The following is a 24457-nucleotide window of genomic DNA, read 5'->3' as shown; positions in this document are numbered from 1 at the left end:
TGGCAGGTAAGGAAGGCTACATGACAGAACAAGGCCAAGCCAGACAAAAAAAACCCAAAAACTTAACTACATCTTCCTTCTACATGTGTACTGATTAGAAAGGCAACTCGATACCCTAATAAGCCCTTTGCCAAAAATCAAGTTATGATGGAGTTCTCGCATTACCTTTTTCCTCTTCTGTTAAACTAACTGGCAGTCGTCATATCAAATGGCATTTAAAACCAGTAATTTTTACTACTTACTACAAAGATAGCAACACACATTGAACCACGAGAACTGCTGTTCAGTAAACTCCACCGCCTCCTGAATTCAGAAGGGTAACTAAAGCTCCTGGGGTTGTCTCTAGGCTTTCCTTCTGGTCCGCTGTGGAGCGGAAGACAACTTCTATTCCATGCTCAAACTAGCTGGGGGGAGTGGGAAAGCTTCACTGGGAGCTCAGGCTCCCAGGCCAGCCCTGCAGCACCTCCGCTGACTAGGAGTAGTGTATCCAAAACAGGACAATTAGACAATTAGCCAGAAAATACAAGTGGGAACACGCATCAAGCATTTGTTGTTTCTAGCCTGAAAGCGTGCTCGTCCACGGTTCTGGAGGTTTGGCATCTCAAATTCCAACTGGGAAGAAAAACTTTGTTTCCTATAAAATTATTCAAGCCCACTGTGTTAGCTAACAAGTATATGAGTCTGTGATCAAAGTAGAGGGGAGGAAAAATAAGTGGTATTTAAGAAATGTTATAATTAATTCAGCTGCAATGCTTGGCTCCAGAACAGTTCTTTAACCATCATGTTACTGTTGTACACCACTTTGATGCGTACAGTATGCAAACAAATATCAGATGTTTGGCAGCAGTAAGAAAAATCAAATATGCTACCTAGAAAAAAACCCCAACAGCATTCAGTTTCATCTGCATTCACCACCCAGGTAAAGAGTAAGCAGTACACAAACATTATTGTACAGGTATCAGTAACGCAGATGCAATATACAACTCCGTTTAAGCGGTATCAAAAACCTGCTATTATCTTTAAAACAGAGAATCTTTAATAGTATTTAAAAGCGAAGCAGTTATAAGCAGGTGCTATTCTGTTCCCAGCTACAAAAGCAGAAGAAATCCAGACGTGTATGAAGGACGCTGATTTTGCAGCCTGGCTGTGTAGGAAGGGGGAAGTGTGGCCAAAGCGGGTGAACTCCCCAAGCACTGATTAATCTCACTTCACAATCATGCGATCACCACCAAAGGGGAGTGCGCTTCGACAGTGCGAACAGGCTAGCCCAGGATCTGAGGTTTAATTCCGAGCAGCCCAGCACTTGCTCCTTCCATTGAACACAAGAGAAGGTGCTCCAAGCACCCCGTTCTGTGAGGGTGGCCGGTCGCTTTAGATCGTCCAAGAGACTGACAGCAATGCAGTTAAACCACAGAAGTTTCTTACATGACTTACGCTTCACTGTTTAAAAGGAAAAGGCAGAGGATTAGTTCTGAAGGTGCTCGACTGCCGTACATACCCTTCTATGATCCTCCAGCTGCCTCTGTGGTAGACTTTGATCAAGCTCCTGCTGTGCATGCAGAAAGTTCATTTTAAAGCAGAACAACACTCAAGAGACACTAACATCTTTGCACTCATGGAAAATATTAAGGGAAGTCACAGTGGAAAGCAAGGGGGGAGATGAGGAAGATCGACTGACAAGCTATCGAAACAGAACATCTGCCCTCCCTTAGCTCCAGCAGTACTCAACCAGCCTGCTCTGCCACCCTCCAGCAGACCACCATGGCATGCACCTATGCCAACGCATTCTCATGGATTCAAAGATGACACGACGTCTGTCCAATTTTACAGTTACCGATAACACAGAAGTTTTTATAAGAACTCAAACCATGCATGCCCATGCATACGTGTACACAGATACGCACGCACACACAAACACCCCGTCCCACTATACGCACACTTCGGGAGGAAGTGCAGGTACTTCGACAGATCTGACCGTGGTCAACGAAGTTCTTTTGAGAGTGCAGAGGGCCTCCGACAAAACCTGTGGGATTTCCCTCCCAATGCCAGGGACTTCAGAGGGGTTTCACTAAACAAAGTCCCTCGGCGTGTACGTGTTTCCAAATCAAATCTCTGTTTTATTTCAGGTGCTCAGGAACTGAACTTCCACTTTGTAAACCTGAAGTACACTGAGTTTTTGCCACTTTAAAGCATTCTGAAAATGTGTAGGAACGACCGCTCTACACAGGGATCCGTCTTAAACCAGGAGCCATCTCCCAAACACCTCAAAGTCATTCTATGACCACTCAGACTTTCAGTTTACATTTAAACACTATTCCACAAAAATTACAAATGCAAAGGTCTAAACCACCACAAACTACATTTTTCTTTCTTCATGACTTCAAAACTTATTTATAATCTTCATATTTATAATCTTCATATTTATATAGCTGAGAGAATCAACACTGTCCTAGAATTAGACTTCCATGTCATTTCACTTAGATTTGCACTGGTCTACCACCCGGTTGTACAGTCTACCAATGCCATCTCTGGGTGTCCCATTAATTTCAAAAGAATTTGAGATTTCATAAATCCTTATGTGTTATTTATGGTGAATAATCTTAGGCAAACTGATGCTGGGGTATCTCATAAAGGAAATGTGCCTACGTTCCAGTTCACCATAGAGCTAGTAACCTTGAGGATGTGAAGTGACCACTAGCTGTTTCACTGTGGCATTTTAAATGGGACACCCAGCTGCTCTGGTGTTAGGAAGCTTCCACTAATTTCTTCTGACACCTCCATTTCCTCACCAAAGTTTTTAAGTATGTGAGACAAAGGGAAATTCTGTATTAGGAGCCAGAGAAACGAAGTCTCATGTTGCTAGTGCAGGGGGATTCGAGAGGAGACTTTTCAAACAGTGCCTCCCTTAAAAGCATAAGTGGAATGGCTGGAAGGAGCAAAGATTGGGGTTTACATGTGGGGGTTTTTTTTTATATTTGCAGACTATACTATGATGCTGTATCAGATTAAATCACTTCAACAAATCTACTTATTTTTCACTGTCTTAACACCACACAGGAACACACATTTCACAGGTTTTTTTTTTACCAACAAGACACTCCACCAGGACTACTTCAAAACACCAATATTTGCCTGTTGTACAAATATAGGTGGGTGACACACCTCTACAGAGCTTTCCGTTTCTGGAGGCTGCGGCAGCTAGTTGAAAGTAAAATGCAGAAAAATTAGTCATTCTTCAAGAATCTTTCATCCCAACAGAAATCTAGTGGTCAACACTTAGGGGAAGGGAGCTAGCAAAGCACTTGACATCAGCTGAATCATCACAAATGAATTATAGCCATAATTCCTGTTTACACCCTCCCACCCACCCACCAGCTAAAAGGGCTACATTTGGAGAATTTAGCAGGTATCCTTTGAACATCCCAGGCTACTTTGCATGAAGACAGAAGCAGAAAGCCTTAGGTGCAGGTGCACACAGGCCTGCCAGCCAGAGATGCACTTTTTGGGCAGCTGCTTGGACCGTGCACCCAGGACCTGACACTGGTATTGGGGGGGAGGCAGCACACCCGTCCCCAGCAGGGAGGAGGAGGAAGATGATGATTGATGATGATGAGGAGGAGGAAGCCAGGGCTGCATGTCACAGAAAGGCACCAGCCTCACAATGTAAGTTCAAAAAAAACCCAAAAAACCACCAAAGCCAAACCCAAAAAACAACCACTTTCAGTGGATTCTCATCTATAAATATTCTTTTCCCAAGATAAAAGATACACGATACAGCACCAAACACGAGCAATGAAATAAGAGGCTTAACGGTGACAGCTTTTCAAATTTAAAATGCTGATCATCACATTGAAAACAGACGAAGACGAGGAACTTTTATCTAGTAGAGCTTAGACATACAACAGAGACCTAAACATTCAAATGAAACTGCCTACTAAATCGTGGGTAAATTGATTTAGCTTCTCAGGAACAGACGCTAAGAAATAAGACAAGGACGATACAGCAATACCAAATTAAGTCAGCCACTCGTTGTCCCTGTCTGCCTAGAGGGCACACAAACTAGACAGACAAATCAAGCATAGGCTGGGAGGGTGACTCTGTATTTTAACCCAATATTCACTGCAGCCCGGGAAACGCTCATCAGCAAAGGCAGAGAATGGCCCCGGGATCCAGAAATCTAAATACGGAGAGACGCCGCTTCCCGGGAAGGAGCCAGAGGAGCGAGCGCTTCTCCTGCGGTGCTCCGTGGGCAGGGGCTCCTCAGCCAGGAAGAACCACTCTCCGTTCTCCTCCTAATGGACTTTCCCCCTGGCTAACTCACACGGCCTTTGGTCCACCGCTTCCTTGCATTGTCACCGCTCTTGGAAACTTCACAAGCATGCAAACCATTTCTCCCTGGGTCGAATTGAAGCAGGGAGTATTTAAGCCAGAGGACCAAAAAGTTAACAGGAAGAACCTCATTTATGCAGAGGAACACACAGTTCCTGCTCAGCCCGCTTTGTACACCCTTGCTGCCGCTGGGCTGGACACTGGAAACGCCGTATCAAGTCATTAGGGAGTCTGGGCACATTGTTTGATTGCAGACACTGTCTGCACAACTTGCTTCAGAGCAAGGCAAAAAATTCCTCCTTTCTTAAGTAGTCAACAGCAGCAAGGAAATTGTGCGTGTTCCCCTGTAAGGGAAATTAGGTGCCTTCCGTCCAGGGCAGGGGAGACTGAAGCTGGCAGGTCAAGTGGACACGACTGCCACAACATAACCTACTGGACTTTGGACTCCCAACACAAGCTTCCTTACTCCCGGGCTTACACCATGACTCCAAATTAACCAAACATATGTGAACATTTTGGAGCTGAAAACCAGCACAAAGAATCAGCATGAAATGAGTTTGATCTTTCCAACTTAAAATTGGAGAAGGAAAATACATATTCTAGCTAGCAAATTCCTCTGCCTTCCCACTGTAGCACAGACAGTGCGTATAAATAGATCAACATGTTAGAACCAGCCCCACAAACTCATCTGCAAGCAAAAGCTACTGCCCTTGGCAATGCTCCGACGGATCATTCCAAATAAACACGGCCTTCAGCAATCTTTCAGTAAGAATATAAACTCCAGATACTGAAATTGTTATTCTTTGAGTCAAAATGGGTTAAAATAGCAAAGAATTAGTGAGCTATAGTTACTGTACTACACTTCGCACTACCCTGTGTGCTGCAACGGCAAAGTATAAGCTTATGCTTTACAAGGAGGACTGAACCGGGCAGAAGAGTAGACCAAAGGAGGAATTTTGCTAGGTTTCTTATGTCTCCTTACACCGCAGCTCTCCACCTAGAAGAGAAGTGATGGTTTGGTGGGCAGGGGGCAAGTTTGTGGAATACCAAACAGCGGCCAAGTGAGCGCCATGGACACAGTGGCCAGGTTTTAAACTGAAATGTAGCAGGTGGCAGGGTCAGAGAGGAGTACGACGTCTCTACTTTTTTCTAGCAGTAGCAAAAGTTCCTTTCAATTTGCTGTGCAAAATCCCCTCTTCCTTTGAAGTTTCCATTCCCACAAGACTGGCAAATAAACCGCTCATCATTAGCCGTAACAGGAGAATTACAATTTCTTTGACCTGTTGGTGACCGTGTAGGATCCATTTCCCCAACACAGGTGACGCGTGTTTCCCAGAATGGTCTTCATCTGACTCAAGAGTGAATGTATCCACCTCAAAAACCACCAAAGCAAGTGACAGTTCAAGTGTGAACTCACTACCATCTCAACTTTTGAGATATGGAAGAGGTTTCAGTCTTTTTCCTTTATGGTTTTGAGGAAGGTATGAAAGTTTTATTTTCATTTGCTTTCAAAATAATAATCAAGATGGAAGTTGTCTAATCCTGTCTTTCACAGAAAATTCAAATGACTAGCACTATGGATGAAAAAGTGGAAATGGTTTGAGGAAATGCAGAAAGATTTTCATTCACTTTTAAAGCCTCAGGATTGCTTTTCTCAATTTTTTTTTTTTTTTTTTTTTTTTTTTATACTCAACTATGTAGTAAACACCCAGAACACTGAGCGTTGAAAAGGCTTGAAATGCATTTAAAAGGTAGGTGGAGATTCCAGTCCACATAGACTGGGGTCTGCTCCAGAGAATGGCTTCAGCAAAACAGGGTGGAAAACATCTCCTATTGTAATGTCACAAATGGGTGGGAAAAAATCTTCTCAGAAACCCCTGCACGTTTGTGTGAGCACACACAGGAACACTTTCGAAAACCTCATCCTTTTCTCTTCAGCCTCACCAACCTTTGGAATTTTGACAAAATAACAGACAAGCCAGCACACTCACAAGCAAAAACCTCCTCCACTTCAGGCCATCTCTGAGTTTACCGGACTGAGAGGTGACAAACCTCAGCTTGGGCAACTTCCACAGGCTGATGCCATTTTCCAAACCACCACACATCTCCTTTAGGTCATTTGCCAGTCAGTACCTATATCGGATATGAAGGTGACTGGCTGGTGCAAGGCAATAGTAAGCTGATACCTGTCCCAGGAGGTCTTCAAGATCAACACCGAGAGTTTTGAAGAAGCTTATCCAAACTCAGTTGATTTGGCTCAGGAGAGAAGCAATGGTGAGAAGCGGGATGCCCTGCGCAGGAAGTTGGGTTAAATTACCGAGCGGTCCCTTCTGGTCCTGAAATCTGTGAATTCAGGAACCAACCCAACTCCATGCATATGGCATCTGATTATCGGGGTGGGGAGGGGAGAGATTTGGCACAGAGGAGGAAATGAAAAGGGGAAAAAACACAACTACAGAGTCAGTCAGCCAAGGATCACACAAAGCTTTTGATAGCTAGGGTGTATACCTAGATGCAACGAACTACAGTGAAGATCTCAGACACACATTATTCTGAAACCATTCCCCTCTGCCTCAGCTCTTGCATTACTATCTCCCCAGTCAGCTGGCGTTCCAGTGGGACTGGCTGGCTCATACAGTCCTGGAAGTCCCTTTTCCACTTTTCCCTCCCTTTTCTGATTTGCTCCTCTTTTCTCTCGGAAATACAGGTCCTACTTGAAAGACACACAGCAAAAGCACCACCTCGTCTGCTTCATGACAACAGACTAGAACACAAATTATGTTGCTGTCCTTCATAACTCTACAATAATACCAGGAAACTCCACGCAGATTACCTGCTTGCCAAGTCTCCTTTTTAAGGCCAACACTGTTACCTTGCAGAACCGAGAAAAAATTTGGATATTTCGGAAATTTCTAGCCTCTGCAGATGATATGTAGGTGGTTTGTCAAACACACATTTGACTTGCTATGGATAAGTTTCAGAGAAGAGGGGAATAACTGGGAACCAAAAGCGCTGAACTGCTTTGACAAACTTCCCACGTTACAGTTTACCAAAAAGCTGCCGAGCAGTGTACTTTTAGCGATGGAGGATCTCACACCTTCATAAATTAGGAGGCAGCGGAGAGGTGGAGCAGCTCCTTGTCCTGGCAGGGGCTCCTCCGAGCCGCACAGCCCTCCCAGAGGACCCGTGGGATTCCCGGGGGCAGAGGCAGCCCCCCAGCTCGTGCCAGCGGGTGATGCAGCAGCCACACGCCTCCAGCCCCTGGCCTCACCGCTGCGGTGCACGGCCAGAGCCGGGACGTGGCTAAATGGTGTTTCCTCCCCCCCACCTTATCTCAGTGAGTTTGCAGAGACTTTGCGCACTGCCAGACAATGAGGTGGGAAATTTGGCGTAAGGGCTGATGGTGCCTGCACTGAAAGGTCACCAAGATCTGCCTACGGGAGCGCCTTCTCTCATTTTCCAGAGTTTTCTGTTGAGAAAGCATGTTTTACTTGGGCTGGGGCTTTCCTGGAGTAGATACCTCGGTCTCCGATACACCACTGACGTTCAATGGGAGTGCAATCACTTGCTTATCTTTAAATCCTCAATCTTGCAGGTCTTTTATAATAACTGAATATAGCAAGAACTCTCTTCACTACACATTTTACATTAGCAGTCTTAATTAACTAGTAAGATAGTGTAAATTTTTTTCTTTTGGGTTACAAATAACTATAAGAAATGTTCCAGCTTCCTTTCCCAAAGAGCTCACCAATTCCAGTTCGTGCAATAAAAACGGTCCAAAGATTGCAGGATTTCTGAAGGGAAAAAAAAATATAAGGCAGCCCACAAAAATTTATGAGAGCCTGCATTTCCTCTGCCTGAGACATAACAAGTGAAGCACTGTCTAAGTGCAAAATACACAAGAGAAATGACTGTGGAGTAAGCTCGCTCTACAAGGAAAATGATTTGTAAGTGCATCGCTCCAGCACTTAAGAGGTTAATGCATTTTCCAACTCCAGTCAGAAGATGCATAAAATAGCACATATCTTGCACCTTACTCAGCCGCTGTAGTTTTAGTTTATCATTGATAAAGAGCACTGAGAAGGTTAATTCAGTCAACCCCTTTGAACCAGGATTTTCAGTTCCCTTTTCACCTACTTGAAACCTCAAGACCAAAGTGAAGAGGTGAAGAAAAAAAAACCCCAAAACTATACTGAGTGGGTCTGCAGGTGTATTTTGCTGGATACCGTTTTATCAGCTGCATAAAGAAGTGTCATTACTGAGTAAAAATAGAAAAACCCCAACAACAAAAAAAACACCGGGGGTTTTACTTAATTCAGCTTTTTAACTGCAAATCCTAAAAAAGGCTAAATAATTACAAGGGTGCTTATAGAGTTTTGCTGGATTTGGTCATTTTGGTGTTTTGCTGGCCCCTGTCCCAGCCCTGGGAAGGGGGGAGCAGCAGAACACCCCCTTTTCACCCTGAAAAATAAAATGCAGATCCAACGGGACAGGAAGGGTGCTCATGGGGAGCGTCGGCAGCCCCACAGGCATGGTGGCTACTGGCACGGGCTCAGGGGCCAGCAGCCCTGGCACAGCCTGCAGCGACTGTAAACATCTCCACCGCGTTTATTGGCAATTACCGCTGAAGGTCACACATCAGCAGCGGGTCTAAATTCCAGGAAAAAAAGCTGTTCTTATGTAACTGCTGCTTGAATGTTGGCAGGTGCCCAGCGGAGCCGCTCGCTGCAATGTGGCTGCGAGGGGGGGAAAAGGGAGGGGAAAAAAAAAAAAAAAAAAAAAGAAAAATAAGTAGGACATCTCCCATCCACATTCAGCATCCTGAGCATGCCACCTGCAGGTCAGCGCTAACACTTCGCTCCTTTTCAGTCCATAAAACATTAATGTGTTTCTCTAGGACGTCTGAGGTTTAGTGCCCAAGACTCACACTGCAGGTGGAAACTGGGCCACGCTGTCCCCAAGCGCCTGTCCAGCCCCAGGAGAACGGATGGGAACGTGGCATTGCGAACAGAAATGCCTCGGCGGGAGGGAGATGTGCTGCCTGAGCTGTCCTGGACCACAGGGAACCCACGGAGGAGCTCACCATCTCAGCGCCAGTCGAGAAACACCGCAAAATCTGCATCCGTATCGTGCCTGGACTTTTTAGTGGGTTGAGGATTGAATTAAAAGTAAATTAAGCTGTTGTGTCTAATTACAACTGGGGCTGAGTTATCACTGTTGTGTAAAGATTCACACTTGATAACACTTGAGAAAAATTTACACCTGTCCTGAACCTCTTTCTCCAAGAGCCCAGCAGAGTCACCAGCTCCATCAAGAGCAGGGCTGCAGCAGTTCCAGCCCAGTACGGACTCGATCAGGAGAGACTCGACCCAAAAACTTTAATAGACAATGTGCCGGTGCCTTGGCGTTTTCTGCCGCCTTTATTATGCGAGAAGCCTGCGCAGAGACCCTGCTAAGACCACCCTGATTAGCTCCTCAGCTCCTCTCGCCTGCCCGATGCTCCGGGAGAGCCTGTGGAGCCGGAGAACAAGGAGCGCCCGCAGCAGACCCGGCGAAGCTCTGAGCACACAGCTCCAGAGCAGGACAACGCTCAGCAGTCATGCTGCAAGGAGGGCACAAAAGTGGTTTAGTTTCTGAAGGCTTTGGTTTTCTATCAAACAAATCGTGCTTTTCATCCTTCTATCAAGATACCTTTTAAGCTCTTTATTTTAATACCGGTCTTGCACAGCCCCTATCCCAAAGGTCTGTGCACTTTTACAAGTTTACAGGAACCTGAATGTTTTGGAAATATTGCAAGACAACTCTCATTCTTAGTGTATCCTAATTTCTGTCCCCAGAAAAAAAAAGCCTTTTACACGAATCCCGCCACAACAGCGGATGCTGCAGAGCTCAAAAAGCATGTACAAAGAGATGCTATCACCTTATTTCTGCCAGACCAGATCACGGTCCTCAGACTATAGTAATAGATGCTGAAAAAAACCACGCTACACTGCCTCTCCTCGGAAAACTCCAGTTCCTTCCTGTCCCTCACTTCCAACAAAAAGGGAATTCCAGATAAACCCCTGAACAGAAAGCTCGTGAACTAGGCATTAAACCTTGCTACCCCTTCCTTCATTTCCACGCCACTTCTCCAGCGCTGCAGATGCTCCAGCAGCCCCAGGGGCATCTGCAGCGCTCACCGTCCTTCCTGTTCTGCGGGGGATTTCCTACCATCGAGGTGAATTCCAGCATTATTCACCCAGTTACAAAGGCACTCCCTTGCTTCACTCACAAAAACGTTAAGGGGGACCGGAGCGCCAATTTTCTAGCACGACTTTCAGTAACAAATGCATGGATGTCCTGGCATTTTTAGCAACTTTTATTATTTGGACCCATCACTTATGAAATTACATTGCAGTAAGCAACTAAGATACATAAATCAACCTATATATACAGCCACATAAAGACTATGAAATCATGTCGTAAAATAGTTACTTTATAAGAGAGTTTTACCCTGAGGGACTAGGGAGCACTTCAGCTGAACAGAAAAATTAAGCTGTGCATAGTTCAACAGAAAAGGAAGTTAATAATTTTACTAATAATGGAGATTTCTGTATTCTTTGCCCTAAGTGTTTACAGTTTCCAGGGTTGACAAGGGGAGGAGGGGGAAAAGGAAACCCCAGGATTTCCTTTGAGACTTGTCAGTGGCTCAAGCTCAGACCGAATCCCTTTCTAAAAGCAGCCAGCGCTCGCTGCCGGTGGGTACAAACACACCTGCTCTCTCCATGCAGTTACTCCATCGAGGAGCAATAAAGCTCCTCCTTTGCAGCCTCCAGACCAAATCCCAAATTGCTCCGCACGCTCTGGCTGATTTATTGCAGGCAAAGACAGCACACTGCAGGCCAGAAACTACAGGGGAAGAGAGTTTCGTATTACGACTTAATTTGTAATTAGGCAATTCAAGTTTCTGTCTGAAGTTTCTCCAAGATAAAATTATATGTATGTGTGCTATTCTGGGAAGCTGGAGCACCACACAATCTAAAGGGTCTCGCGCCTGACAGAAGCCTTCACATGTTACAGATTAACTTTTCAAAAACAGAGCACGCTGCTGGTGCATACCAGGTAAGGGGGGAAAAATATCTTGGTTTATAAAAAAAAGAAGGAGAAAATAATTACACCAGAGGTTAGACACTACAGCACCTCCGTAGCTGTATAATAGTAAAAGTTTGGTGTGACACTTGGAGCGCACCCGAGATAGCCCATGCCAGCACAGCTCAGAGGAGACGGCAGAGCAGTAAATGGACTCGTGCCACAAGAAATGCCATCCTTTAGCCCAAAATCAGGCTCCCGCTCTCTCTGTGCATCCCACCCATCAGCCATCCTGTGCGCACGCTAAGAGGAGAAAACTTCCACCGACAAACAGAAGAACGAAAACTCCTAATAATCCCAGATGGAGATTTTCTAATAAAGAGCTTTTTGTTGAACTTGAAACCAGCAATGGGAGAGTCGTGAAATTTTTCTTAGGAAAAGCATCTCAGACCCCAGCTGGACCTTCTGCTCCAGCCTGGAGAGGGGACCCAGCGCACGTCGGGGTGACGGTGAAGCACTGACCTCCAGCACAGCAGGGCCCCGAGCATCCCAACCACAGACCAGGAGAAACACAAACCCAAAAAGCCACCACTCCCATTTGTTCTTGCAAGGAACTCTGCTCCTTCCCTCCCCTAAAGGCCCTGCTGAATAGAAAAGACCCTCCAAGCCAATCCTGGGTGATGTGTACGCTTTTTCTGTCTACTTTTGTGACAAAGAGTTTGGATTTAAAAATCCATTTCAACAGCAAAGGTCCCCAAATATTATTTGGTTCTCAGAAGGAAGTTCACCCAGGTGAATTCAGCTGATCAACGTCAAAATCAACAAGTTCTACAGAAAGCAATTCATGGCATATTTCATTATCTGCTCTATTGAATAAAGAGCAGTAACATTTTAAGCGGTTAAATTTTGTTCCAAATAAAAGGTTGGCTTCAGAGAGAATGCAGGAAACAAAGCACAGAGAGGAAAATATTTCTTTTTTTCCTGGTATTTCAGTAAAATAAGGTGCCAGTCAATCACTTTCTCAGTATTATACATTTATGCAAAAAGAATCTCAAATTTAGCGCCCACACGTGGGTTTTTTTGAGCTGGATGAGGAAGTAGCAGCAGCAGAGACAGCTCAGCTCCCTCCCTCCACCCCACACGCCGCTGCCCCAACCAGACACGCTGCTTTTAAAAGTCCTTAGAAAGCTTAATTTCAGTTAAACTGAAAGTTCTATGCTCAAATATGGCTTTTCCGCCTGTAAAACAGCTACATACAGCACGAACACAGCCCAGGCTGCTGCACTGCCAACTGAAGGCACGTTTTTGATGGTAGGAAGCTTTTCACACAGAAATAGCTTCCAGAAGTCAGTCATTTTCACAGGGTTACACCACATGGCTTTCACAACACATCCGAACGTTTTACGTGGCTTTATACACCAAACCCGACCAAAAAGCAACAGGAAGGACGCAAGATGCTTTGATGGGTTGCGTGACTGTCACCTTTCTCGGTAAAGCCGGGTGTCTGCTGGAGGAGCCAGCCCTGGGCAGGCCCAGCAGGACATGAGTAATGGCTCTCACCAGCCAGTAAGTGGAGACACTTCATTCGGGGTCTCCTCCACCTGGCTTTTGGCAGGTTCTTCCAACTTGTGTGACCACCACCAAACCTCAGCATTTAGTTTTGCTGAAAGAGCCTGTTCACCAATGTTTGGTCATCAGGGCCAAGGCCTACATGCCACCACCCTAATGGTGCTTGTGGCAGTTGATGCCCCAAAAGTTCTCAGATCTGTTCCTAAACTTCGTGGGATCTAGTAAGGCCCCAGATGACTGCAGACAGCTAGAAGTTCTGCCTGCACTCAGACTAATACTCCAAGTAACGACATTTGGAATTAGTTATGGCAACTATTCCCAGTGCAGACACATGGCAGACTGAAAACTCAACTACTTCACTCAGACAGGCATACAGATCGGAAAGCTCAGTGCTGAGGAGACAACAGGACAGATCACAGGGCTACTCATAAAACAAACACCATAGAAACAACACTGTAGAAAATAAATAAAATTAAAACCTCAGCATTATCCAATTCAATGGTAATCTGCCAGAAAAGAAAGAACAAGGGGAAGAATTGAAAGCAAGCGTTAGTAAGAGAAAATACAGATAAATTTCATGTTAGGATCTTATAAATCATTTAACACTTTAATGCTGCAATCCAACATAGTATTTTACAGTCAGCATGAGGAACGTTTGCAATCTCCCAGGATGTGGTGGGTTAGGGACTGACACTGCTGGAAGCGCTGCGCCAGGCAGCTTCGGAGGCAGGATGCGCCCTGGCTTTGTTCCTCTGCCAAGTGACAAACCACGCGGGCTGGCTGACCGAGATCCAAGAACTTCACCCTTGGGCATGAGAGCCGTCACCAGCGGGAGCTGTAAGCAGCAGGAGGAGTGCAGAGGCTGGATTTCCAGTTTGGGAAGGGAAATGGGAGTTTTAAAATGTAAGTCCTGCACAATTGAGGCTCATCATCTGGTAGGCACCCAGGAAGATGTGCATGAATGACATGTTTCAGCAAAGTAAAAAACTTGGGTCTAGCCTACACTGTCAATGGAGTACAGTTTTCTGCCTATTAAATACACCACAGTATGCTACCCATCACTGAGCGAGCCCGAGCGCGTGCCAAGATGAGGAGTCTTTAGCAATATGTAAAGCTTTGAGCCTTCCCACAAGCTTCTGTACATCTGTGTTCTCACCACGGGTTTTGCATGCTGCAGAGGAACCCCAGCTGTTTAACGAAGCCCTTCGCTAATGGGAGCGGACAACGCCGCATTCTCATTACGTTTCCCACCTACAAAAGGGACAAGCGCATGGGCCAGGAGGGTGCGGCATATTTATTATTTGTGCTGGGAGATTAAATGTGAGAGGTGGAGTACAATCTTTTTATAAATCAGATTGTTCCAGGGAGCACCACATGGTATTACAGCAAAAAAAAAAAATCACACGCGATGCCAAAACTTCCATGGCACTCTGCTGCTGAACACTACTTCGAAGTGACTGCTGTCAGTTCTGCGAACATCTGACCTACAAGCAATATCGCTTGCGCGATCAATATGCTGGTCACAAGAATAACTTTTGCTGCCTTCATCTATGTAGGGACTCAAGTATTTGGAATGGGTGCATAACTTAGTTTTTGTTCCTTTTTTTCTTCAAACACTCCAGGATGATTTTAAAAACAAAAGGTATTGCCTTTTAAGTAGTGACTAAATACAGTTATATGAGTCACAAGGGAGAATAAATACGATTGCACTTCTCACAGCCAGACAGTAAAAGCTGTTCTACTACTACTATCAGTCTATCTGTAAGCAATCAGCTGCTGCTTCATATTCGGAAATCCACTTTGCAGGCAAGCATATTCTTATCTTGAATTATGTAACTGATTGACTGTTTCAGAAATTAATGCATTTTCTACGCTTTGAAAATTTTTAGAATCTTGTGGGCTTCTCCATGGTCTGAATGGTACAAGTTATGTTAACTGCATCTTCTAGAACTACTGCTGCACCTGACTTGGCCAAATAAAGTCTAAGTGACTGCTGTAAATGAATTTCCATTTAGAAAAATCTCCAAGTGGCTTACTGCATTTAAAAGAAAAAAAAAAAACCCTCAAAGCTTTAATTTGTATTTTGTTGGTATATAGTATATATAGTATGTATCACCCAACCTTTCTATTACTTAAGGTGACCTTGGACAATTTCTCTTGGCTGTTTTTAACAGGAGAATATACACTGATGTGCTAAAGTGTAAAAACAAATCTATGATTACACTGAATCTTTTACATCCCCAGCTTTGGGCAACAGGAACTATCAGCCTGCCAAAGAGGATCATCCAGCCCAATTCCCTTTTGCAGAAGCAGACTACCTTCTGCAGGCTACAACCAGTCCCCTTCCAGGTCAGACTTGTACTGTATTGCAGATGTCTTCGCAAAGGGACTTGAGGAGAGGACAGAGGCCTCCACAGGGCTTTATCTTGTGCTGTTATGACCCAGCACAAGCTACCGCCACTTCAGCAGAAAAGGACAATGTGTCGAAAGTGGGTTGAAACCTGCAGTTGCTGCCCTTTCCTACCTACCCTGCTCCCCTTCTCATCCCACATTTTTACAAGGGCATGTAGTGATAGGACGAGGGGTAATGGCTTCAAACTGGAAGAGGGGAGGTTTAGATGAGGTCTGAGGAAGAAATTCTTTGCTGTGAGGGTGGTGAGCCCCTGGCCCAGGTTGCCCAGAGAAGCTGTGGCTGCCCCATCCCTGGAGGTGTCCAAGGCCAGGTTGGACGGGGCTTGGAGCAGCCTGGTCTGGTGGGAGGTGTCCCTGCCCAGGGCAGGGGGTGGCACTGGGTGGGCTGTAACGTCCCTTCCAACCTAAATCATTCTATGTTATGCTGCTTTCTTGTACTTGATTAGGGCATTCCTCCAAAGTCAATGAGTTTATTAAAAAATACTGCTACCAGAAAGTGGAAAAAAAAAAAAAATCCCTGGGTGGGACTGCAGCTCTAGAGCAAAGCAGCAGCAGTGGCCGGGCAGTGGGCTGGACCTCTGACAGCCAAGAGGCAGCAGCAGCACATGGGAAGAGCGTTCCCTGGCAGGGCAGGGAGGACAGCACCGGCCATCCCTACCCTCCGGGCATTTTCCTAGGAGTCTCCCACTCACTCCCAGCGCTGCTGCGAGCTCAGCAACAGCCCACACGCCTGCACGTGCACACCCACATGCACTTGGCCTCCTCGCTCCATCTGCTCTCCCCTCCTCCAGGTCCCCATGCTCCGGGCAGCGAGCACCTGCCTCTTGCTGGACTGGCAACGAGCACTATGTTCTGCTCCCGTGTCCTCCTCATTTCCAGCCAGGCTAGCCAAAGAAAGGGACCACGTCCAACATCCCAGCTGGCCAGTCAGCCCAGCGATGCTGCTACAAGTGCCTCTGCCCATAGAGCATTTCCCTCCCTCGAGGCTGCAGCTATGGATACAGTGATAAACAATTATTATTTTGATTATGAAACTGTCTTACCTCTAAAGCTTTTGCCTTTTTGTGCTGGGAATCTAGCACTATGCAACATCTTCAAACCCTACTGCAAGTGAGAATTGGATATGAAACACCATCTGCTCCCGGGCACGGACTCCCAGTTGCATCAGGCATTCTTCCACACCACTGCTTCCCCCAGTCCCGACTGGCAACTCTCAATTACTCATAAGCACATTCACTGGGAGGGTATACTCCTCTGTACATGTACTGTGAGGCGCGGTAATAACCTAGGTTGCTTAAAAATGCATGGAGATACCTTAGACAAGTATTTTGAGACTGACTGTAGGAACGTCTAGACATATGGGCATATGCACCCTCTTCTGATGCAAATAGGGAATAAGTCTGTACCTACAGAAAAACGTTGTTCTCAGCAAGACAAAGGAGTTGTATGTAGGAAAGGGAAAGAAAAAAAACCCCAAACATGGGTGGGTGTACAGTTTCCATCTGTAATTCACAACAAGATGACAACCCGGATGCATATAAATTAAAATTAAACTACAAAATATCCTCTTGTTGCAAGGTTATGTGACCTGATGAAGGATCACCTAGACCCAGAAAGCAAATAAAGAGGTTATATCCTTCATAAAGGAGTAACAACATTAGATATTTTTACAGTGCCCCCAACCGCAGGAATTAGACTTAAACTTGCAAGTCTAAAGAAGAAAAGCAACAGAAACAAGCTTACCTTTCAAATTGTATTTGAAGTTATTAGTTGACTAAAAATGTTTTGTTCCTGATCCAGTACAGAAGTGCTTACACATACAAAACAGTTTGAAAGAGCGAGAATTTTATTTTCCTTTACTGAATAATAAAGATAGTGTTTAACACAGAATGGTGAACTGTAAATTACGTTACCTTTTCTCCATAGCCTCTGTCTTTGGTCATCATTTCCCTGAGCGTCTGTAATACTTTAATACACAGTTTCTCCTCATTCTCCTCCAGCAGCTGTTTAGTATGCTTTATTAATCTGAAAATAACCAATCAATCACAGCTTGTTTTAGTACTAATATTCTAAAAATGGGATAAGATATACGTGGCTATCTATCTTAATTGGATTAAGTTGCACACAAGTTTTATTACCATGCCATTATACAACATTCTTGGGAACATTCTCTCAAGAGCAACATTGAACCAGGTATCAGGGGGCTTCAGTGAAGCTGTGAAGGGAACTGCATCCCCGGGGCAGGACGAAAGCCAGATAAAACCCTCTGACTACTGGCATAATTTACGACTTGCTGGTTCTCCAGAACAAACACTTAACAGTAAGAAAGAAAACTATTCCACTTTGTAAAAAAAAAAAAAAACAAACCAAAAAAAAACCTAAAACAAAAAAAACCAAACCATACTGAGCATCCTGGATATGGCAATTAGGAATCCATCCTACCCAGCAGTTGTTTGTTACTCTGGTACCTAACTTCCATTAACTCTCTATATAACCCCCCCACTCCAGGAGGCAATCTGAGAAGCCAGATTCTGCTCTGAATTGCACTCAAAATGACCTTGTAATCTTTCCTTTTCCTTCCCTCCAAATTTGGGAGGCATCTGCGTTGGGTGATGCACACGATGACAACCGACTCTTACCCAGCACTAGGTGCTACAAGATCAAGACTAGGGCTGAAGGCAGGGACACAATAACAGGGACTAGCCCATAATTTCTTGCTTGTTTATACTGCTGCTTATGACACTTCTGTCCTGCAGCAAAGCCAGCGATTGTTAAGCTTTAGCTGTGAAAGCATGTCAAGCAGTCTTTCCCCATCCCCAAGAGCTTCCCCCCGCCAAGGACAAATTGCATTTATCGTATCATGAAAAACTTCACTTTACATAAAGCTGGGCAAGAGGGCACCATTCCACAGGGCATGGGAAAACTGGGAAACAGCAAAACGTAACAGAAACCCTCCCAACAATCCGGACTTCAGGACAACTTACTTGCAAATGAAACCTCCACTTTCACATTTCCTCCTTGCATCTGTGTTCTCTGGGAAGAGCAGCTCAGGCCTGTGGAGCACGTCTACCAGAACTGATAACTCTGCCTGGACAAGAGGACGTAGGCGATCCTCTAAAGCTGACACTATGTCCTAGAATATAATCACATCAAGATTTTAAACAAACATCACATACATCTAAATATGTAAGCAAATTAATTTTACAAACTGCAAAAGGGGGACAGGAGAATTAGGTCTGTCCTGCCTGGATAAACTAGATCAAAGACCTCAGAGTCTGGTCAGGTAAGACTTTCAGTTTTATCATTTAATAGTTGTCTTTAAAAGGAAAGCCCTGATTTTCAGCAGTCCCCCAGATTACTTAGTTCCCCTCCCCATCTTTGTAGGTGCTCTTGTTCATATAGGGGAAAGAAAAACATGCAGATTCAGAGCTGCACTGAAACTCTGTGATAACAATCTGGTTCTTTATGCTTACATGAGCTGACAATAAAAAGTACTACTGTTAAAATTATGCAAAAAAAACCCCAAAACAATTTCTTCCCCTTTTCAAAGTTTGGAAAGCTGTAGCTACCTTAAAATGAAACCACATTTACCCTAATACTTAAACAAGCCGAAAATACTGAGAACCTCTGAAGCCAGAGAGGAAGTTTAATCAAACTGAAATGGACAAATAGACAGGAGCAGATAGAGAGGGACAAGCTGGGCTGGGCAGCGTTTTTACATTATGTAAGTTGACATAAAGTTATTTGTAACTGTTTGCCAGAAAAAGCTTTTGGCCAGAGAATGAATCTTCAAAGGTTAAAAGCATCATTGAAAACGATGAAATTCATTTGGTATAAGAAAGGCCTTATTGAACTGTCTGTACATCTGAACATAAAATAGAGCTATAACACATCAATCCCTATTTCTAACACAAAGCGGTATGTTTAAATAGTCTTTTTAGCAAAAGCTGTATGGGAATGCACACACTTTGTTTCAGGGAATGTCTGTGGCTGCAACTGGTTCACAAGGAACCGATGCATCTGTTTATTTCAGTCTTCCAGGCAGGGCTGTGGCACCTTTCATTGTACGGAGAGTTTTGGAGTACAAGGAGCAAAGCACTGGAGGAATCTGGAAGGCTGTGATGATGAAGAAGTCCTGTCTCATCAAAGAAATATTACTAGTGGTGAAACAAGAATACTTCAAGTACCACTAGCTTCAAATATCTGCGTCTCCTAGGATGAGTACTTCTATACCCATTAGCTGTGCACATTCAGTTACCTGTCTTGATACAATGGTTTACGTTTGATTTTATATACAGTATTACTGTATTATTGTATTCAGCATCAGCTAACTTGATTACCATGTGGCATTTTGACTAATTAATTCATCCCAAAACGTTTTTCTACTTAGTATAAATTCCTCCTTTTGTGTAGGCATGCAAGTGCTTATCAAAGGAGGAGGGGTGCTGCGTAATCACCTGTAATCTTTCAATTATGTTTCGATAATCCCTGGAGGCAGCGAGCACCGAATCTCTTCGGGCAGCATTCCTTGCAGTCATTCGCCAGTTCATTGCAGTCTTCTGTACGATGTTATGAGATTTCAGGAAGAGATTGTTGACCTGACTGTCCAAGTCTACAGGAATTGCAATCGCGCGGCTTTTTGCTGCAACAAGCAAAAGTTAGTGAGAACTGACTCCTTCAGCCCGTGTATTACAACCAACGCAAGAACAAGACAAGCTCTACTTGCAATTCCTTCTACAATCTCCTTTGTGTGAACTTTAAACAACGTGATACTCAGTCCCTGTGTAATCATAGATGTAACGGGTCAGACCCCTCTGGAGCATTATGATTAAAGACTTTCACACCTCAGAGCTGTTTATTGTCTTCAAAGTCCTTACACACGCACTCCCAACATCTCGTGCTAACACACCCATGCACCTATCCAACAGAATTTGGTCTCCTACCCAGGACAAATTACTCTTCTTGCTACTAAAAGCAGAGAAAATTACTGGGAGGAGCGGCACAGAACTACTTCCCTGCTGCAGATCAACAGGACTGCAGAGAGTTTTGAGGTTAAATGGAGAAAGCACTTCAGGTTCCAGTGACACCACCTATTGCTCAACCATGACAATACATCAACGGAACTCTGGCTTTGTGCTGTGCCTTGGCTCTGAGTTATCTGCAAGTGCAACTGGAGGGAACTAAACTGCAGTTTCTTTTTGGAAGGATGACATGTAAGCAGCAAACACTGGATGACCACATCTGCAGCAGTTAGTTCTGATTACGTCCATTTCTTACCTACATCTGAGAGGACCCGAATGCAGCTTTCCACTGACGCCTTTTGGCTGGGCATTAACCAGTTGCAGTGGTACACTCTGAACACGCCTTGCAGCAACTGCACAAACACAGGTTGGCGAGTCTAGAACACACGGTTAAAGAAAAGAAAATCAGACTCATCACACCATATTGAGGCGGATCAGCATCACCCTGAGGTAATACTGGTTACCAGCTTCAGACAAGACTCTCTGCACACCAGTCACTTCTAACTGGTCTGCATCCACTTGTTAGGCAACTTCACGTTGAAGACAGCGTATCTACCACACAATCAGCAACTGAATGGAAAGGGTGGGAATGAAAGCTGGAAGGGAAACATTAAATAGACAGCTTCTAAAGCATAAAGCCTCAAGTAATTGAAGCCTGACTAAGCAAAGGAAATAAGCAGTCATCTTCATCTGTTTAATCAGAGTTATCAGCAAACCTGGCATACAGAGATTCTTCCTTTAGCGGTGACCAGTGGCTGACTCAATAGTCCACAGGTAAATGGGACTTTGCTCTTGGCTAAACAACAGCATGGCCCCAGAGTTGAAAACTCATCATTTCAGGTATTATTAACTGGTATCTAATTTACTGAAGAAACCAGCTGTGCGTTTGTTACTTCGAACACAGGTAGTAGTTAGTGGTAAACACTACAGTTGCTATGGATCTGCCAAAATTAAGGTGTGGGGTTTAGCCCTGTGTTTCGCAAGGTGATCTTCCACTATAGATAGGTGAGGTGCTCCAACACACACACACGAGCTCTGTTCGTCCATCTTTGCAACATCCCAACGATATGGACCAAAACTCCCTGTTTCGTTTTGTATGGTAATTACTTAGTGGAACAATTCATTTATTTTACCATTAGAGGAAAAAGTATTTTAAATATTTCAAATGAACCTACATTGAGAGGGAATACGCCGTGTCCCCGTGCCTACTAGCTAAGTAATGTTTCTATCAGCTAAGTGAACTACACCACAGTGCAAAGCCCACAAGACTTAGGAACCAGTGAAAAAAATACCTCTTTTATTCTGGTCAAGATTAATGCCTGTTTGTAAGAAAAAAGTGGAGTTAGATGAAAAAGCCAAATCTATTAGATAATTAAATCTATTAGATCAAATGCATCAAATAACACCATTGTGAAACGTACAAAAGGAGAATCAAAATTCAAGAACCAAAAATTACTAAGAGGCAAATACCTATTATCCTTTCTAGAAATAAGCCAAACACCAAAAACATGGCAGACAGTAGTATTCTCCAAGGGCATTGAAAATACCGGCAGTTCTGGATTTAAGCCACCCACGTATTCTTTTCAGTTCATGTTTAAAGACTTTTCTGTCTTAAAAAGCTTCAAAGATGTTTCATTTGCTTAAATTAGGTCAATAAATCAAATAAGAAATTTACTCCGTGTTCCGCATGCCTCCAACCACACTCGCGAAGGAAAGCCTTGGGCAGCAGCACCCTTAGGAGGGAAACAGGCTAAACAGTACTTGCTAAAGAGGAAAAGTTTTGGACAGCTGTTCTTTGAAAAGACATATTTACGTTCTCCTAATTTCATATTATTTGAAGTGCATGACAGACGTACAAGGTGTTCCTTGAACAAGCAAGGCCGGTCCTGACTCAAAGGAGGTACAATTTAAATCGAACAAGCCATAACACGAAAGAGCATGAGACAAGAAGAGGCTCGCATGGGAAAAAGCGAGATGACAAGGTGCAGCAGAAAGGACGGGGAGTGACTGCGTCCAAAGGCAACGCAGAGGAGAGTGGCAACGGTCCCTCGCCTGCGGAGACAGCGGCACCAGATCACAGTGGCTGCAGACTGCCCTGCAGCATCTTGGATGGGAGGGAAAAATCCCACCCGGAGGAGGGACATCCACAGCCAGGTGGTCCAACGGGCTCTACTCCTCAGGTGGGCGAGTCCCAGGCTACGGGCAAGAGCCTTGACAGGCAGAAAAAGGGAGAGAAACAAAGATCTTAACTTAGAGATGTAGAGAAAAGATGAATCCAGGATAAGACAGAACTACCAACAGAGATGGTAAAAGAGAGGTGAAATAAGTTAATTCCTCCTGCCAGACAGAAGGAGAGATTGAGAAACTAAAGAAAAGCTGCTGACAGATGAAATTAACAGATCGCTAAAATATGACGGTAAGGAAGTGTATTCAAATACTGTACACTCAGAGATGACAATTAAAAGCATGACAGGGAGGAGAGGAGAAGGGCAGAGCCCTGGGGGACAAGGCGAACGATCTCCATCTCTCATTGTCTTCTGACGAAGTTTTGACAAACTCTCAGGGAAGCTGATACCGCAATAGGGGCTGACAGTTTAAAGCCACATGAGGAGCAAATCAACCGCTGGACTGCTCAGACTTGCGGGCGTGAAGCCAGAGCCCCAACGAAGCTGCTCAGCCCAAACACAGCTGTTGTGGCTCCCTGTGCTCTCCCAGGCAATGCCCACAGTTTGGCAGTTTAAGAGCATTTGAGCCAATCCCAAACACAGCTCTTGGTTTCAGTGTGACTGTCCCCTTGCCTCCCCTGTCCCCTGCCCTGCCTTAGGTCAGAATAAGGAGGGCTGTCTAAGCCTGTGAGAAGCAGGGCTGTGTAGAATGCTCAACAGTTGGTAGATCAGACTGGCCGCTGGTCGAATCCATGTCCTGACTGCAGGGGGACAGACTGGCAACATGAGAGATAGGGGTGGTAAACAAGGGAAAATCAGGAACATCACTGCTCATGTTGAGCAGTAGAAGTCTTTACCGTCAGCAGTTTTATGTATACCTCCCTGGAGCCCTGCAGTCACCCAGGCAGCACACCATGACCCAAAGGGTTAGCATAAATCCTTTGACAAGGGATTGACATGTCAAATTGGCCACTTTTGAGAACCAGATGACTCCTAACCTGCTGCCAGTTGCCTTCAATTACAAGTGAACAACTGCCTCTGGCATGCTGAGGCTGCATCAAGTTTCAACAACTACCATACCCAAACTTCTGACAGACCTGCCAGGCACCTGACCACTCCACCCACACTCCTCCCAAAACGTTATTTATGAATACAGGAATGATGTTATCTTTGTGCTGCAATACAAATATTAGGGCAATGTCCTGACACTGCTGTTCTGCAGTGGAAATCTCTACCTTCTGTCACTTCACAAACGTTCCAAGCCTCTCTCCATGTTTCCCCAACTTTTGAACACAACAAAAATTACTCAGCTTAATGAAACACACTAGAGCTTTTGGAAATATATATATATATATTATTTTTTTTTAAGGAAATTAGAGTCTTCCTATAAAAAACATGCTTTGTTTAAACAATCACCTTTGTACCCTCTGTAATGCAACACCCTCTCCTCCTGTCTGGAAAGCCTGCCACCAAAGCTTTATCTCCCTTTATCACAGCACTCTGGAGAACCTGCTGCCGTGCTACCGCTTTACCACTGCTGCACAGCTGGCATGACAAACTATTGCTGAGCAAAATTGCTTGTTTGCTCTCCTAAACCTGCCCAAACCATCTTGCTCAAGTGTACTCTGATCTAAGGCTGCAAAGAGGACAACCAGAGCCCTTAGATGCAACTGGAATACAAAACATACAAAAAAATCCTTCATTTCCCTACTTGCAGTGTGATTCTCTCACCAGGAACCTGATAACGACACGTAGAAACTCTCTCCAAAAGACCTGTGTGATCTCGGTGGGAGCATGGAGTTGAATCTACTAATGAAGCAATGTGAGACTTCAGCCCCTCTACGAAAACATTTGTACTGTGGGCTATAAATCTTTCCACTTCTACAAGAAAAG

General features: G+C 44.6%; 1 protein-coding gene across 1 annotated transcript in view; it reads right to left on the bottom strand.

Moving 5' to 3' along the window:
- ITPR1 (inositol 1,4,5-trisphosphate receptor type 1) overlaps positions 1–24457 on the bottom strand; it is a 182507-nt gene that overhangs the window by 68251 nt on the left and 89799 nt on the right. Inside the window, exons 35-41 of the mRNA XM_074603193.1 lie at positions 20656–20776; positions 19836–20020; positions 18363–18511; positions 17292–17403; positions 13446–13472; positions 3163–3198; positions 1499–1549 (exon numbers count right to left, since the gene is read on the bottom strand). Coding sequence (XP_074459294.1) covers positions 1499–1549; positions 3163–3198; positions 13446–13472; positions 17292–17403; positions 18363–18511; positions 19836–20020; positions 20656–20776 — 681 coding nt within the window. The remainder of the gene's footprint in view (positions 1–1498; positions 1550–3162; positions 3199–13445; positions 13473–17291; positions 17404–18362; positions 18512–19835; positions 20021–20655; positions 20777–24457) is intronic.

This window comes from Larus michahellis, chromosome 10 (assembly GCF_964199755.1).
Source record: "Larus michahellis chromosome 10, bLarMic1.1, whole genome shotgun sequence".
Classification (NCBI taxonomy): Eukaryota; Metazoa; Chordata; class Aves; order Charadriiformes; family Laridae; genus Larus; species Larus michahellis.
Note: the sequence above shows the minus strand (reverse complement) of the source record. Positions and strands in the feature narration are given on the sequence as shown.